This window comes from Salvelinus sp. IW2-2015, linkage group LG13 (assembly GCF_002910315.2).
Source record: "Salvelinus sp. IW2-2015 linkage group LG13, ASM291031v2, whole genome shotgun sequence".
NCBI classification, from domain to species: Eukaryota; Metazoa; Chordata; class Actinopteri; order Salmoniformes; family Salmonidae; genus Salvelinus; species Salvelinus sp. IW2-2015.
The window spans coordinates 47533842-47550461 of NC_036853.1; the positions used below are offsets into that span (position 1 = coordinate 47533842).

The 16620-nt window shown below is 41.4% G+C and overlaps 1 protein-coding gene across 1 annotated transcript in view; it reads right to left on the reverse strand.

Moving 5' to 3' along the window:
• Positions 1–11880: 11880 nt before the first annotated feature.
• LOC111971752 (uncharacterized) overlaps positions 11881–16620 on the reverse strand; it is an 11813-nt gene continuing 7073 nt past the window's right edge. The window contains exons 4-6 of the mRNA XM_023998588.3: positions 13977–14090; positions 13526–13637; positions 11881–13283 (exon numbers count right to left, since the gene is read on the reverse strand). Of these exons, the coding sequence (XP_023854356.1) occupies positions 12322–13283; positions 13526–13637; positions 13977–14090 (1188 nt within the window). The 3' untranslated portion in view covers positions 11881–12321. The remainder of the gene's footprint in view (positions 13284–13525; positions 13638–13976; positions 14091–16620) is intronic.

Consider the following 16620-nt stretch of genomic DNA (forward strand, 5'->3'; position numbering starts at 1 on the left):
CCTGCCAGGCGTCGAGGTGGACATAAGCCCCACTGGGCTGATGCAGGCGAACCGGGGACACCACCTGTAAGGGCTGGTGCCATGTACGCCGGCCCGAGGAGACGTAACTGGAGACCAGATACGTTGGGCCGGCTTCATGGCACTTCGGCTCGATGCCCAACCTAAGCCCTCCCAGTGCGGGCAAGGTGGAATACCCGCACTGGCTAAGCACGCGTACTGGGGACACCATGCGCTTTACCGCATAACACGGTGTCTGACCAGTACGACGCCCTCTTACTCCACGGCAAGCCCGGGGAGTTGGCTCAAGGTATCCAACGGCTCGCCACACTCCCCTTTAGCCCCCCCCCCAATACACTTTTTGAGGTGAGGCCTCTACGGGCTTCCAGCTCCTCTCATACTGTGCTGCCTCCTCAATCCACCGCCTGGGCTGTGGCTGCCCTTCTTCTCCCCCGCGAGCGGCAGATTCACACAACCTTGCCCAGGTCCTTCTCCGTTGGAATATGTTGTTCCAACTCCATTCCTTCTATCTCTCCATTGCGTTAGTTCCTTTTTTCCGCTCCAATCCGCTTAGTCCTGTTTAGTGCGGTGATTTCTGTATCACGCGCTTCCTCCTTCTCCTCATCAGAAGAGGATAGCGCATGGATTTGACAACGTGCAGCGGGTTTTGAATACATCATGAAAACTTTATTTACAAGACAAACTAAACACACGAAGCAACACGTTGAATATTTTACAAATACAACCAAAACGAAGAAGACAGACCGAACGAGGTACTTACAAAAACACGAGAACGCGCGGACAGGGAAAACAGACTAACACAAAAACCGAACAAACGCTACAGTCCCGTGTGGTACACCGACAAGGACACAGGAGACAAAACACCCCACAAAAACCCCAGTGAAACCCTGGCTGCCTTAGTATGACTCTCAATCAGAGAACAAACGATACACACCTGTCTCTAATTGAGAATCACCACCTGCCTAACAAATAGAAATACAAAACATAGACTACCCACCCAACACTCACGCCCTGACCAATAAAGACATACAAAATAAGAGAAAACAGGTCAGGAAACGTTGACCAACCTGGCTAAAATGCTTTGCTTTGCTTAGCCTAACTTCCATTTCGATGGGCAAGCTAAGCTAGTTAACATTAGCCTTCTACATTAGGTACATATTGAACTTCCATCCTCTCAGGCCAGGGACACAACAATGTATTAATAATGGTTGGATCAAAATCACCAATCTGGCCAATCATTGGCCAGTACGGAGAATTAAGTAAAATGCCGCCCAAGGGTAGATTAAAATATTACAGTTGGGAGTGGGTTAAAATGTACAAATTCACAGCGCCGAATGGTCCAAGTAAGATTTGCCAGATTTGATCAAATGTTGATAATTTATTGTTCAGAATAATCTAATTATTTCTAAGTGTACAGTGTTTACCAATTCACTTGAGCCATAATTTGGTAAAGGGAGTTTCCTTCCTTTTCCAAAACAACAATGAGACTGTAAGAGATTAGTTGTTTTGGGGGGTTGGTTAATCTGTTTCGGGTTTCAGACACTCCCAGTATATGGGCACAGGGTGAGACCCAGATGCAGACACGGGAGGCAGATGGTTCGAGTCTCTGATATTTATTATAATCCAAGTGGCAGGCAAAAGAATGTTTGTGGACAGGCAAAAGATCATACGGTCAGAGTCCAGGAAGTACTGAGTGGCAGGCAGGCTCTAGGGCAGGCAGAAGGGTCAGGCAGGCGGGTTCAGAGTCAAGGCAAGGGTCAAAACCAGGAGGACTAGCAAAAACAGAGAAAAGGAAAAAGCAGGAGCACGGAAAACACACTGGTTGACTTGACAAAACAAGACGAACTGGCAACAGACAAACAGGAAACACAGGAATAAGTACCAAGGAACTAATGGGAAAACAGGTGACACCTGGAGATGGGTGGAGAAAATCACAAAGACAGGATGATCAGAAACAGGTCTGGGTCAATTGAAGTCTCCAGAACTTCAGAGAAGATCCTAAAAATTCCACACCAATAACCATACAAGTTAGAGCATAGGGCAAAGCGGTGGAGTAGTGTACGCTGCGCAGCATGACATTTATCACACATAGGGGATATATCAGAAAATATCATATGCAGCTCCGTTTTGGAATAGTATAATACCTTGAATTTTATGAGGCGATGTCTGGAGTTAATGGAGCAGGTGTGGCTATACTCCAAGCTATCTTCCCAGTCTGCCACAGAAATGTAAGTCCCTAGCTCTTCCTCCCATTTTGCCATAATGGCATCTGTAGAAGGTGTGCTGCGTCATATAGACCAAGATATCAGTTTTCCTGAGGTGGGGCATATTTTATGCATCTGTCAAATATGGAAGGTTTATCATTCCCAAATGTCGGAAGATGTTTTCTAACATAGTCTCTAATTTGTAGGTATCTGAAAAAATGAGTTCTGGGAAGATTATAGGCAAAGGTCCCTTCTATATATAGATCCTCTATGGTATTGATCCCTAGATCTCCCCATCGCTCAAATGTGTTATCAAGGTTAGAGGGGGCAAAGGAGGGATTCCTGGCAACAAGAAGCATGAATGGTATTGGTATAAGGTCAAAGTAGACTTTAATTTGCTTCCAGATTCGGACTGTGCTATGTATAATAGGATTGTTACTATAAAGTGACATCTCCAACTTGACGGGCGACAAAATCACAGCACCAATAGAGAAAGGGTGGCAATCCTCACGCTCCATACTAAGCGAACTGGATGACGGAAGTGTGTCATCCAGCCAAAACGTAACAGCACYGAGGTTAATGGRCCAATAGTAAAATATAACATTTGGGAGAGACAATCGTCCTCCCATCTTGGATTTACAGAAGTGTTTTTTTTACCTATCCTGTGTGTTTTAGAATCCCAGATGAATAGATTGATAATTGAGTCCAGTTGTTTATGAAAGGACTGGACTGTTCTGGAATAGGTAAAGCAGTTGTTGGAGGAAGAACTTTTTAATGGCATTAATTCTTCCGAGCAAAGAAATTGGGAGAGTTCTCCAAAATGTTATGTTTGCCTTGAGTTTTTGCATCAGAGAGGGGAGATTCTCTTTAAATAGTGAGGAGTATTGTTTGGTAACTACAATTCCTAGATAGGTAAATTTTTCTAAAGATTTCTAAACTTAAATGGAAGAAGTTCTAACCAAGAGGTGTTTTGCAACCGTATGGGCATTTTGGTAGGCCGTCGTAAATAAGAATTTGTTCTTAACTGACTTGCCTAGTTAAATAAAGGTTAAATATTCGCTCTTGTTCCAATTTATTCTGTATCCCGAGAAGGTACCAAACAAATTAATCAAATCAAGAATAGCTGGAATATTAGATTGGGGTTCTGTTACATAGAGGAGAATGTCATCTGCGTATAGAGAAATCTTATTTAGAGTATCTCTAGTATTATAGCCATGTATTGCTGCATGATATCTGATCGCCTGAGCGAGAGGTTCAATGATTAGAGAAAAAAACAGAGGTGACAGCGCACAGCCTTGCATTGTGGATGCTTTCTCCTGTCAGATACATTCAGCCTCTTGCAAATTGAAGGAAACATTGAGAGACACAAAAAAAAACTTGGTCAAAGAAAAAAACCTTGGTTAATTTTTTGGGGAAGCCTGGCTTCCCTTGGCATACATGAATACATGCCACTGTTTGTCAGTATGAATGCAATCAGTGAGTCCTGCCTTGGTGACTATTAGCTTTACAATACTTGTCCTGTCCCGGAATGACATGCTAGTGATAAAGCTATCTGCTCAGGTCTTCTTGTTGGAGCTAGCTAGCTAAATTTCTAAGGTTGCTGTGCTCTAAGTAAAGTTGTATTATTTTGACAACTCTAACAGTGGAAATGCATGTATTCAATGAGTGAGGTCAGGTGGAACCATTCTAGCCAATGAGTGGGTAGATACATGTGTGAACAACAGGCACAACTAAGTTGTTTTCTCAAAGTTGCCGGAATGCCACGTGCATCCACTTATATCATTACATTTGTTACAGCCTACACATTAGGAATCTTCTATTCAATCAAATAAGCCTAGCGTATTCGACACTCCCTCATAGACCTCCATATAAAAAAGGGCTTGTCTCACACGGACAGACTTTATACGGAGTAAATCCTCTGGCTTCCCCTCTTCTTCTCCGTCTTTACCCATTGCAGTTTGTCAGATGGGGATCTCTCGAGCTGTCACCAGCTGTGTTTACTACCTTCAATACGGAGAACGTGATTGGCAGACGTGATCAGGAGAGATGGTAAATGGATAGTACACCAGTTTTGATTGGTTTGCTGTTTAGTACTTGGCAGCATTTGKCTGGCCAGCAAGAGAACATAAAAGTAAGTATTTTGAAAAAATGTGCACGGGTTGACATTGCCAACAAACGGAAATGTGTTCAGAATAAATAAATATACACAATATGTAAAAACCAGCTCCTCCCTCGCCAAGGACCAATGATCTCGAAAATTTAAGCAGATTTAATGCTTTGGCCCACCACCTAGGTTCGAAGGAAGCCAAGGAAACTTAGGTGAATTTTAATTCTAAATGATAAACAAGCAAATAAAAAGTCAACATATCAAAAGGACATGATTTTTCATTAATTAACAGATTTCATCACCTGTTTTTAGTACATAAAGGAACAGGTGCCACCTGATTATGCCAAATAATGTTGGGGGGGTGTTATAAAGGTGTTATAAAAAAAGAGGGACATTACATTTGTTACGAATTAGAACAAAATAAAAACCTAATTCAGATGGGAAATATGGTGTTACACTTTCATAAGTGTTTTGGATATGCCAGCACACCAAACAACATGTCTATATCATGTAAGAATGTGAGTGTATCCAGACACTCAAACGATGGATTTAATAATCCCAAAAACACACAGTTTTACCCCAAGACACTTCACATAACTATAATATMTCAGCTAAAGAATGGTTCCCAGATATCCCCTGTGTACATCTCAAGCCACACTGCTACGATTTCTCCCCATTGTGGACACTGCTATGTCTGATAAGGTTACTCAGGAAGGAGAAGCTCTTGTAACATAAGCTCCGTTTATACCTGGTTCTAACTTGCGTCCTTTGTCCTGATCTTGTCCACATTCTGATTGTGCCCATATTTTTAAGACCGGTGTAGACAATCAAAAGGTGGCAAGTGGCACCATTAACTGATTACATCAATATGTGATAGCTTATAGTTCATACTCCCAATGGCACAAATGAATGAAACTCATGCCTGTTGGTGGCCCTTGATAATATCCCAATGTCATGGGGATCATCTGATTTGCCCAACCAGACAATCTCTCAACTGAGCCGCCACAACCGTCCATTACTGTCCATGCTTTGTCCATTTGATCTGTGCTGCAGCAACATGTTCGCTCTGCTACTGAACGGCAGCCGGGAACCGGAGCACCAAGTCTAGGTCCAAAAGGCTTCTTAACAACTTCTACCCCCAAGCCATAAGACTCCTGAACAGCTAATCAAATGGCTACCCAGACTATTTGTATTGTCCCCTCCACCCCCTCTTTTACGCTGTTGCTACTCTGCTTATTATCTATGCATAGTCACTTTAACTCTACCTACATGTACATATTACCTCAATTACCTCGACTAACCTGTGCCTCCGCACATTGACACTGTACCGGTACCCCCTGTATATAGCCTCGCTATTGTTATTTTACTGCTGCTGTTTAATTATTTGTTACTTTTATTTTCTATTTTTATTTATCTATTTTTTACTAAACACTTATTTTTCTTAACTGTATTGTTGGTTAAGGGCTTGTAAGTAAGCATTTCACACCTGTTGTATTCGGCGCATGTGACAAATACAATGTGATTTGATGAGAGAAGTTTAGATGTGATCTCTCCATGGTCACTCTACGTGCTCGGTCTCCGGACAACTCATGCAGCACTCCTGAGAGAAAGGCGGCATCTTTGACACAGGTTTCATGCTCAGACTCAGGTCTCGGGTAATAGTTGTCAGCGACAGGGCCGTCTTGGGTGCCATAACTTCAGCCTGTTAGAGGGGATGGGGTTCATTTCACACTGATCTGGTCAAATTCCTTTCATGCATTGAGCTACCGTCCTATCACCATGACCTTGAAGGAAGACAGACCAGAACAACAGTTTAGGAAACTTGTGATTCAGAAATTCAAGACAAATTATTCACTGTATGGCGTATTACATTTTCCAACATTCTTAATACTAATGTCTAAAAGAAATGTCGAGGAAAATAACAGAACAATTTTAAAACCATTTGGCAAGTTGACTTATACTTCCCTTTTATATTTGGCGATCTTTCCGCAGAGTTACAGGATCAAGGAGTTTCTCCCTCTGGGAGAAATCTCAACAATACAGCAGACCCAGTCTGGTGAGTTTGTATTTGGGCTTTTTTATTTCCGGAGCTCTGTTAATGGATTTGGGTACCTTCACACTAAACACAGCAGGCCTCAGGAAGCATTGCAAAGGGAGAGATACAGAATCATTGTTAAACTCATCTGAATACTTGGTACTGGACATTCCAACAGTCCTGAAAGATAAAAAAAATATATATTGTTTTCACTATGCTACATTCTAATCCAGTCAAAAAAAGTACAAATTCTCAATCTTAATCAGTCCTAAAAAAGGAATATTCTGTACTACTAGGTCTCCCTCCTTTTTTCCAATCCAGCCTTTTAAAAATATTTGTTATTTTTATTTAACTAMGCAAGTCATTTAAGAACAAATTCTTATTTACAATGACAGCCAATGACAGTGGTTAACTGCCTTGTTCAGGGGCAGAAGGACAGATTTTTACCTTGTCAGCTCGGGGATTTGATCGGGGATTTGACCTTTCGGTTACTGGCCCAACGCTCTAACCACTAGGCTACCTGCCGKCCCAAGCTTACTGTATTTTGCTAGGAAGCCTCGATAAAACCATGCGTTCATATAATCATACTGGAAACATCAGATGATACAGGGTCCCATTAAGCGAAATAGGCAGCTACTAAAGTWAACAATCCCAGAGCTCCTTTCACTTGTAATCTTATGGTCTAGACCTGTTGCATTGACATATGGCTTGCTTCTGTACTTTCTGTCCCTGGGCCATCAACTAGTCAAAATATTGTAGCGACCCGGACAGACAGCTGTGTGTTATGTGTTAGGCTATTAGTTGGTTGTGTTGTACTTACCAGTACCCAGTGTTCACGGGGTACGACATGCCAATCAACCTGCTATCTGCCAATCATGGGAATGCCTGGAATGTTCTGATGCCGGGCTTCCTGGTGGTTGGCGGAGTGGCGTGGAGGGGGGTTGGGCAGGGGGATGGAGCATTGGAAGTTAAGACCAGGTTTAGCCATTGTTCTTTCTCTTACATCTGMGCCTCACAAGAGAAGGTCACAGTTGGTTTGTGGGGTATCCCTCATTTATTTGGCGTGGGCTACGGCCAAACAGTAGCCTGTGTGAAGTTAATAAACCGTCAATTCGTAAACTCAATCCTCTGTCTGGACAATTGTTCCTTTATGATCTAGTCCGGTCGTTACAATATGAAACCTGTTGTTAAACAAATCTGCTAGGGCCTACAAAAAAATTGGTGCCGGTTTATAGGCACTTTTTTCCCCCAACAGCCCTGTTACTAAAAACATTTCTTATAATCTAATTACTTCAATTTTGGACAGTGTTCCACGGAATGGAAACATWATTTTTTATATGAAATTACCTTTTTACTGAAATCTCTGATATCATTCAAACTATCAAATTGAGAAAGAATAATTGGAAATCATCATGCCAGATTGACAAAAACGTATCCAATTCAATTACATAAAACAGACATAGTGCTATGTCAGAAAACTTTCACATATCGACATGGCTGCTTTCCCATCTTGTTTTCCCTACCCAAAACTCAAGCCATTCGCCTGGCTGGCCGTTCACGTCCCACCAGTCTTTATACGTTTTGTCACGTGTTTGAGAATGTTTCGAAAACAAGTCAACTTTGTTCCACCGTACCAAAAGAAGAATAGAACATCAAAAATGGGTGAGAAACTTTGATGAACTATAACGACTTTACTTTGTATAAATCAGCATAAATCTTCATAGGCTTAATGCCATAGAAACGTAGGGATGTACAGTTTTTTAWWWRWTTTTATTTCATTTCACCTTTCTTTAACCAGGTAGGCCAGTTGAGAACAAGTTCTCATTTACATCTGCGACCTGGCCAAGACAAAGCAAAGCAGTGCGACAAAAAACAACAACAGAGTTACATGTGGGATAAAACAAAAGTACAGTCAATAACACAATGGAAAAATCTATATACAGTGTGTGCAAATGGAGTAAGGAGGTAAGGCAAAAAATAGGCCATAGTAGCAAAGTAACTACAATTTAGCAAATTAACACTAGAGTGATAGATGTGCAAGTAGAAATACTGGTGTGCAAAATAGCAAAAAAAGTAAATAAAAACAATATGGGGATGAGGTAGAAGGTTGGATGGGCTATTTACAGATGTGCTGTGTACAGCTGCAGCGATTGGTAAGCTGCTCTGATAGCTGATGCTTAAAGTTAGTGAGGGAGATATAAGTCTCCAACTTCAGCGATTTTTGCAATTCGTTCCAGTCATTGGCAGCAGAGAACTGGAAGGAAAGGCAGCCAAAGGAGGTGTTGGCTTTATGGATGACTAGTAAAATATACCTGCTGGAACTACGGGTGGGTGTTGCTATGGTGACCAGTGAGCTGAGATAAGGCGGAGCTTTACCTAGCAAAGACTTATAGATGACCTGGAGCCAGTGGGTTTGGCGACGAATATGTAGCGAGGGCCATCCGACGAGAGCATACAGGTCGCAGTGGTGGGTGGTATATGGGGCTTTGGTGACAAACGGATGGCACTGTGATAGACTGCATCCAGTTTGCTGAGTAGAGTGCTGGAGGCTATTTTGTAAATGACATCGCCGAAGATCGGTAGGATAGTCAGTTTTACGAGGGTATGTTTGGCAGTGTGAGTGAAGGAGGCTTTGTTGCAAAATAGGAAGCCAATTCTAGATTTAATTTTGGATTGGAGATGCTTAATGTGAGTCTGGAAGGAGAGTTTACAGTCTAGCCAGACACCCAAGTATTTGTAGTTGTCCACATATTCTAAGTCAGAACCGTCCAGAGTATTGATGCTAGTCGGGCAGGCGGGTGTGGGCAGCGATCGGTTGAAGAGCATGCATTTAGTTTTACTAGCACTTAAGAGCAGTTGGAGGCCACGGAAGGAGTGTTGTATGGCATTGAAGCTTGTTTGGAGGTTTGTTAACACAGGTTTGTTAACATCTGGCCCCAAAGAAGGGCCAGATGTATACAGAATGGTGTCGTCTGCGTAGAGGTGGATCAAGGAATCACCCGCAGCAAGAGCGACATCGTTGATATATACAGAGAAAAGAGTCGGCTAGAGAATTGAACCCTGTGGTACCCCCATAGAGACTGCCAGAGGTCCAGACAACAAGCCCTCCCATTTGACACACTGAACTCCATCTGAGAAGTAGTTGGTGAACCAGGCGAGGAAGTAATTTGAGAAACCAAGGCTATTGAGTCTGCCGATAAGAATACGGTGATTGACAGAGTCGAAAGCCTTGGCCAGGTCGATGAAGACGGCTGCACAGTACATTCTTTATCGATGGCGGTTATGATATTGTTTAGTACCTTGAGCATGGCTGAGGTGCACCCGTGACCAGCTCGGAAACCTGATTGCACAGCGGAGAAGGTACGGTGGGATTCGAAATGGTCAGTGATCTGTTTGATAACTTGGCTTTCGAAGACTTTAGAAAGGCAGTGCTGGATGGATATAGGTCTAACAGTTTGTAACAGTACTTTCTCTTTAAATCAATATAATCATATAAATAGATATTAACGTCCTTCCCATGTAAATAATTATAAGGTCTAATACCGGGAACATTGTTATATTCGACATAAATCAGTCTGATGAATGCAAAGAAGTGTTGCGAATTTATATCTTGATAAATCCAACGCATCCAAGGAACATTGTCCATAAATCAAAACCAACATTTTACGGAACTTTAAGAAACGAAATATACATATTAAAGCCACTAAATACAGGCTTTTAAGTCACAACAAGCCCGACTTGAAATATGAAAATACCCTGCGCATTAAACTGTTGACCACAAATGCAAACTGTCAGATCAATCCTAAAAATAATGCATTGAAATAAATGACATGCAATCAAAGGAATGACTTACAATCATCAAAGAAGCATACATGTTTATTTAGTTCTCTCGGGGTGACAGGTTTAGCCGAACATAAATCTAGATTTTGCTGTTTTGAAGCAAGCACGGTCATCCTCAGCATCAACTGCAATCGGCTGGCGTGGGTCTTTCTCCAACAGTCTTGTGGAGCTGTGCTTGGCCTGAAGGTGCTTCTTGATATTTTATGTTGGCACAGTTTTTATGTTTTTTCTCCTTTTATTCTACCAATTCAAAATAATGTGAATACTTCCACGATGTTCCACGGCTGTTGTCTCTGCACCTTGCTAGCTTACCGCCACAACGTTCCTGAAGAAACAGGAAGTGTGTGAACTTGGGAAAAGATTTTCATTTTTTGGAGCCCAAAAAACAAAACAAAGAAAAAAGTAACAATTTGGTTATTTGAAAAAGTAACTAATTAACAGATTACTTCAGTTGAAAAACTACTGCGTTAAGTTACTCTTTACGACAAAAAAAGTAATTTGAGTACTCTACACCCAACACTGCTGTGGAATCACTTTAACATTAGGCTGCAGCACCCAGCTCTCGCAACATGCACTGTTGCCTTCACCATAAATCATATGCACAGTCAATCACACATTGTCAGCACATGCATACCCATTTTATCCTGCTTACATGAAATAATCAGAACAGTGCATCATCATATGCAGTTTCACCAAAAGGTCCTTCCCTCCTGTTCATAAAAAGGTTAAAGTGCCATGTCTGTAATTTGGAGTTTCATCCTGCTGAGACAATTTAATCCTTCACCTCAGCCATATCTGTCAGACGGAGCTTCAATGTAATCCTTCACTCTAGCTACCATGATTGTATAGCAATACACAACACCCCAAAAGTTGCGAAAGGAGCTCTCTTGTGACATAAACATACAGACAGTCATGCAGCACTCACAACCCAGGAATATATGAAGGAAACACACTTACCAATGCTTTCCACACCAAACAGTTATCCGATTCACTTCAGTTCTTTGCCAAATTGGTGGGGTCACATACAGAGACAAGTGTGGTCACTACTTTTAACATTAACTTTACAAGTGAGGTGCGACTATATCAAATGAATCTAATTCTAAATTAAAATGATAGAGCACTCACCTCTTTTGTCACGTGTCCTCCGGTGATGAGAAGCCCACCCTGCTTGCAGCGCCAATGTTATGAATTGAAAACTGGTCAGTTTGGAGAAATGCTAGATGTAAAATATAAGGTGAACAACTTCTATATTTTAAAGGTCTAATAGAAAATACAGACATATAGGGAAGACAGACACTTACCTCTAAGAGGTTAGCAGAAAATCTCCTCCCCCTCCAGTGGGGAGGAATGACCTAAATATTCTTGCCTTATCTGTTTGCGGTTTCACCCTTCTGTGCCTGGTGCCAAAGCATTAAATCAAGGCAGAGACCTTGGGGTTGAATAGACTATACATTTGAAACATCTTAAAACGCTTAATAACGACACTTTATGACATCTGCTGATGTAAAAAGGGCTTTATAAAAAAAAATCTTGATTCAAGTATCCAAGAATATGGAGCCATTGGAGTTTATTATTTAAATGTCATGATTCAAGAATTAAGTATAATGTTTTGGTTCCACTGAGATAGGGGCAACTCAGTCCCTGCTATGATACAAACATAACCTAGTCAGTCAGCACAGAGTCAATTTCGTATTTAATTTAAACAAAATGGTCATACACTCACATAAAATCTAGTACAATAACTTTTCTAACTATGGTAACAAACTTTTCTGTAAATCTGGTACCCTCGCATTTATCAAATTCATTTTAGAATACTTTGGAAAAGATTCAACATTACATTACACACATCTTCACTACTTTGTCAGGTAAACATGCATTAAGGCACTATAATTTCCTCATTATAAAAAACACCAACATCAAAGAACAGGACAAAATTGTCACTTCATCAGTGAAGCATTTGTACAGACACCACCACACCAACCATCCCCATATCATCTACTCTGGCTCATCATAATCATTCTTTCCTCAGTTCACCTCACCCAGTTCCATATACATCCAAAACCAACAGAATTAACTACAAACACACTAACTAGTACTACATTATATGTCACTATACTCTATACATGGGCMGTGTGCATTTTCTGCTGGTGTATCCTGAGGTAGCCCCTCTCTGAGAACCTCTTCCCGCACTGCATACAGGCGAACGGCTTCTCTCCAGTGTGGATCTTCAGGTGCCTCTTCAGATGGGGCTGGTGGGAGAACTTCTTCTCACACTGGGGGCAGCTGTAGGGTTTCTCCCCTGTGTGGACCCTCTGGTGCCTCTTCAGGTTGGACGAGTCCGAGAAACTGGCCCGGCACAGGTGGCAGCCGAACGGTTTCTCCCCCGTGTGCATCCTCTGGTGGATCGCCACCTGTTTGGGGAAACTGAAGACTTTCCCACAGAACGAACACGAGAAGCGCTTCTCTTTGGCGCTGACACCTTTACTGGTTCCGTCACTACTAATGTCATTTGTCAATGGGCTTGTGTAGCCATTTAGTGTTGAGGCACTGGCATTGTCTGAGGTCTGGTTTAACATTAGGGGAGTGTGAGGAGGACAAAGACCAGGGAGTGTCTGTGTTGTCGCAGGGTCCATGTTCCAGTTGATAGATCCTAAAGAAGGCATGCTGAAGGCAGCACCTGTTGGGGGGTTAACCTGAGGCGTCATCATTCTCTCTGAATCACAACTATAGGAGCAGGATGGAGCATCGCTAACCGAGTCTATGTCTGTTCTCTCCAGCTGCATATGGACACCTCCCCGTCCCCCCGGACCAAATCTATGTCTCATCCTGGTTTCAGCCAATCTGTTGTCATGGAGACTAAGTTTGGTTGTTGTTTTGTGTTCAATTGTCTTTTTCTGGTTGTGGTTAACAGTGTTGTCCCGCAGCCTAGAGTTGAGGACGCTGTCCCATCCACTGTCCTCCACTATGTCGCCTCTGGTCCTGGCCTGGTCAGTGATGTTGTGCACCGGGCCCTTGGCTGCAKCCGTCTGGGAATCCAAAATGGCCGCCCAGTCTTCTCTGTCATCCTCCAGCCAACCACCTGCAGGAAGAGGTTACAAACATGACACAGAAAACTCTACATATGGAGTTTTTTTTCTTCTCAYTTATCTGGTCAAGTTTATACATTGTGATGTGTTTTTGTATTTAAACATAAGTTTAAATACAAAACATGATTTAAACATGATTTAATTTTATAAATGAAGAAAAAATAATAGCCAGGTGCATCACTATTCCCATTGAAGATCTATTACTGTATGCAGGCTATATGTATTTCTCTCTTACCTTGCTCCCCCATGTTTAGTCCACTTAGCAGGTCAATGCTCTCTGGTCGGTCCTCTATGGTCTCCTCTTTGATGAGCAGCAGATCAGGCTTCCAATCCTCCATGTCTACTGACTGTAAGAGATACAGAGCAGGTTGGGCAATGAGGGATTGCTATGAGTATTATGCAAAAATGTTAGTTGATTTGATACTATGCAAACGTTATTACATTTTGTTACTAGACACTCTATAATGGTTTGATAATGTAAAGGCATTTTCCTACATTTTAATTGTAACCTGGACTATATCTACCTAGCGTCTCAGAGTAGAAGTGCTGATTGAGGATCAGGCCCCCACTTATCTATATATTGTAGTCTTATTCATTATGATCTTAAAGGCTAAACTGATCCTAGATCAGCAGTCCTACTCGGACAGGCTTTGTGGATACGGGCCCTGACCTAATACCATTCAGACCTCAGGTGGAGGTGTAGTCTGATTGTCCTCCATGACCATGGTCCCCTCAGGGTTCCCCAGACCCTCCTCACACCCCTCCTCCTTCACCAGCAGCACCTCTGGACCCTCCTCCTCCTGGAAGAGACAGGTGATACAGATTACACAGACATACCTGAGGGAGTGTACGTACACACACAAAATGATAAAACACACTTTAAACATTAATTGGCCATACTTGCAAACATAAGCAACTATTTACATTTAAACAGTTTCTCCGGCTCAAAATGCGTACCAGCCAATTAAAAACTGATTTATTTGCACGTGACAGAACACTAAATTGTAGTACACGTTAGCCCTATGCTAACATCACAAGGTGGCAGTGATTATATCCAGGAACAAGTTCACTTAAAGTTAAAGTCTACTATCGCTTTAGCAGTGTGTGCTGCCTAGAAGTGATGATGATAATGGTAGCCTACATGACTGCTACTAGACAAATCCATAAGGCTCTTGTTTTTTCTTATGATGTACGATAAACTGACCTTATTTCTATTTGTTCCATAAAAGCACATGGATGTGTGTGAAACAGATAAACAAAAACGTGGGATTTTGTCCTATACACAAAAATGTGAAAATGTTATCTAACAGTAATAGCTAGTAGCCTTGTCAAGGATGCATCAATGCAATATTGGCATACAACATTTTGCTACAGACCAACGGAAGAAAAGCACATTTTGAACTATTGAATTTTACCTATTTTAAGAAATGCCATTGGTTGGGGCAGAGGCATCATGCCCATAGAGCCCCAAGGTGGAGGTGTCATAATACCCATAAAACCTAGCGGTCAAACTGCGAAATGGTTCTAATCGTTTTTCCACCATAGGGGATTTTAGAAACACTTAAAATAAGGGCTGTGTTTTGATAACCATGTAAATGTCTCTCGGACAATATATTCCTCACTATTTACTCTCAGATATTGAAAATGCRAATTAGCATCAAAGTATTATGCAAGATTATGCAAGACTACAAATCCCTGCAAACTTCTGCACGTCATCTCTAGCTGACACCTTTGCTAACGGGTATTATGTCAATTTATATGCACAAGACGGTTCACAATTGTCCATTTAAAGAAATGTAGCCAATTTATTCATTACTAAATGTAGCTAACATTAATCCAGAGAATCTTACCTTTGCCTCGATTTGGTAGTCTCGTCCAGATCATCATGGCATTTGTAGTTATTTATGATAGCTACATTAGCAGCTAATTAGCATTTCATTTTTGGGGGGTAAATACAGGCGAATATAATTGATAAAGTTACCTTGTCCAAGAGAGATTTACACGGTTATCAAAGCGTCACGCCAGGGTAAGCCTACACGAATACATCCCTTATTTTAAGTTTCAAAAATCCCCTTTGGGAAAAATGAATGGTGGAAAAACGATTGGAACCATTTCCTTGTTTGACCTCAAGGTTTTATGGGTATTATGACTCATATTGTGGTCTATAGGGGGCACAGTCAGGAGGATTCAGAAGACTCAAGAGGTAAGCTTAGATATTTGGGCCGGGATGATAACAGTATCGCAATATTGTTTTTCATGGCAAAATTGAAAACACGAAGCAGACAAAACTCTTTGGTCCTTTAAAAACCTGCTGTATGTAAAATAGTGTGTGTTATGAAAAATAAATAAATGTGAGTCTGGATGAAAACACAATGATGTTTGTTTTCAATATTAGGGCTGTTTTCCTCAAAGTTAAATCTGCTTGTTTCCTTGCCACGACAAACGAATATCGRGATACTGATATCGCCCCGGCCTATTAGATATACAGAAAAATAGACATAAATATGATGGAGGTAAAAATAAGTCCGCAATGATAAGTAAACATCAGACAAACCTGACTAAACTATTTTTGATGTGTACAGTAGGTGTTAGTGTGTGGGTATGTGTAGGTATATTTAGTAAGTGTATATTGGTTATAAAGCGCTATCAGTGTAGAATGGGGTGAGATCAGATGTGACGTATACTAAAGAGAGTCTCAATGAAAGTCTTGGAATGAAAAGTCCCATTTTGTGTTTATTAAACAAACAAGTTTTAAATACACCATATGAAAACCACACATACATGTCTCAACTAAAAATCAGCATGAACTTGACAAACTGCATTCATTTTCTCATTAAAGGTGTCATGGGAAAACAATTAAGTAGTTGAATGGAAGTAACGAAACAGGCATTTGTGATCATCATATAGGCTACGCAGTACAAACAATATGAAACAGACTTCAGGCTTATACTGTACACTAAGTATACAAAACATTAAGAACGCCTGCTCTTTCTATGACAGACTGATCAGGTGAATGCTATGATCCCTTACTGATGTCACTTGATCAATCCACTTAAAATCTGTGTAGATGAAGGAGAGGAGACATGTTAAAGAAGGATTTTTAAGTCTTGAGACAATTGAGACATGGATCGTGTATGTGTGCTATTCAGAGGGTGAATGGGCAAGAGAAAAGATAAGTGCTTTTGAATGGGGGATGATAATAGGTGCCAGGAACTTTAATGCTGCTGGGTTTTTCACGCTCAACAGTTTCCGGTGTGTATCAAGAAAGGTCCACTATCCAAAAGGACTTAAAACGCCTTGAAGAGTCCATGCACCGATGAAATCAGGCTG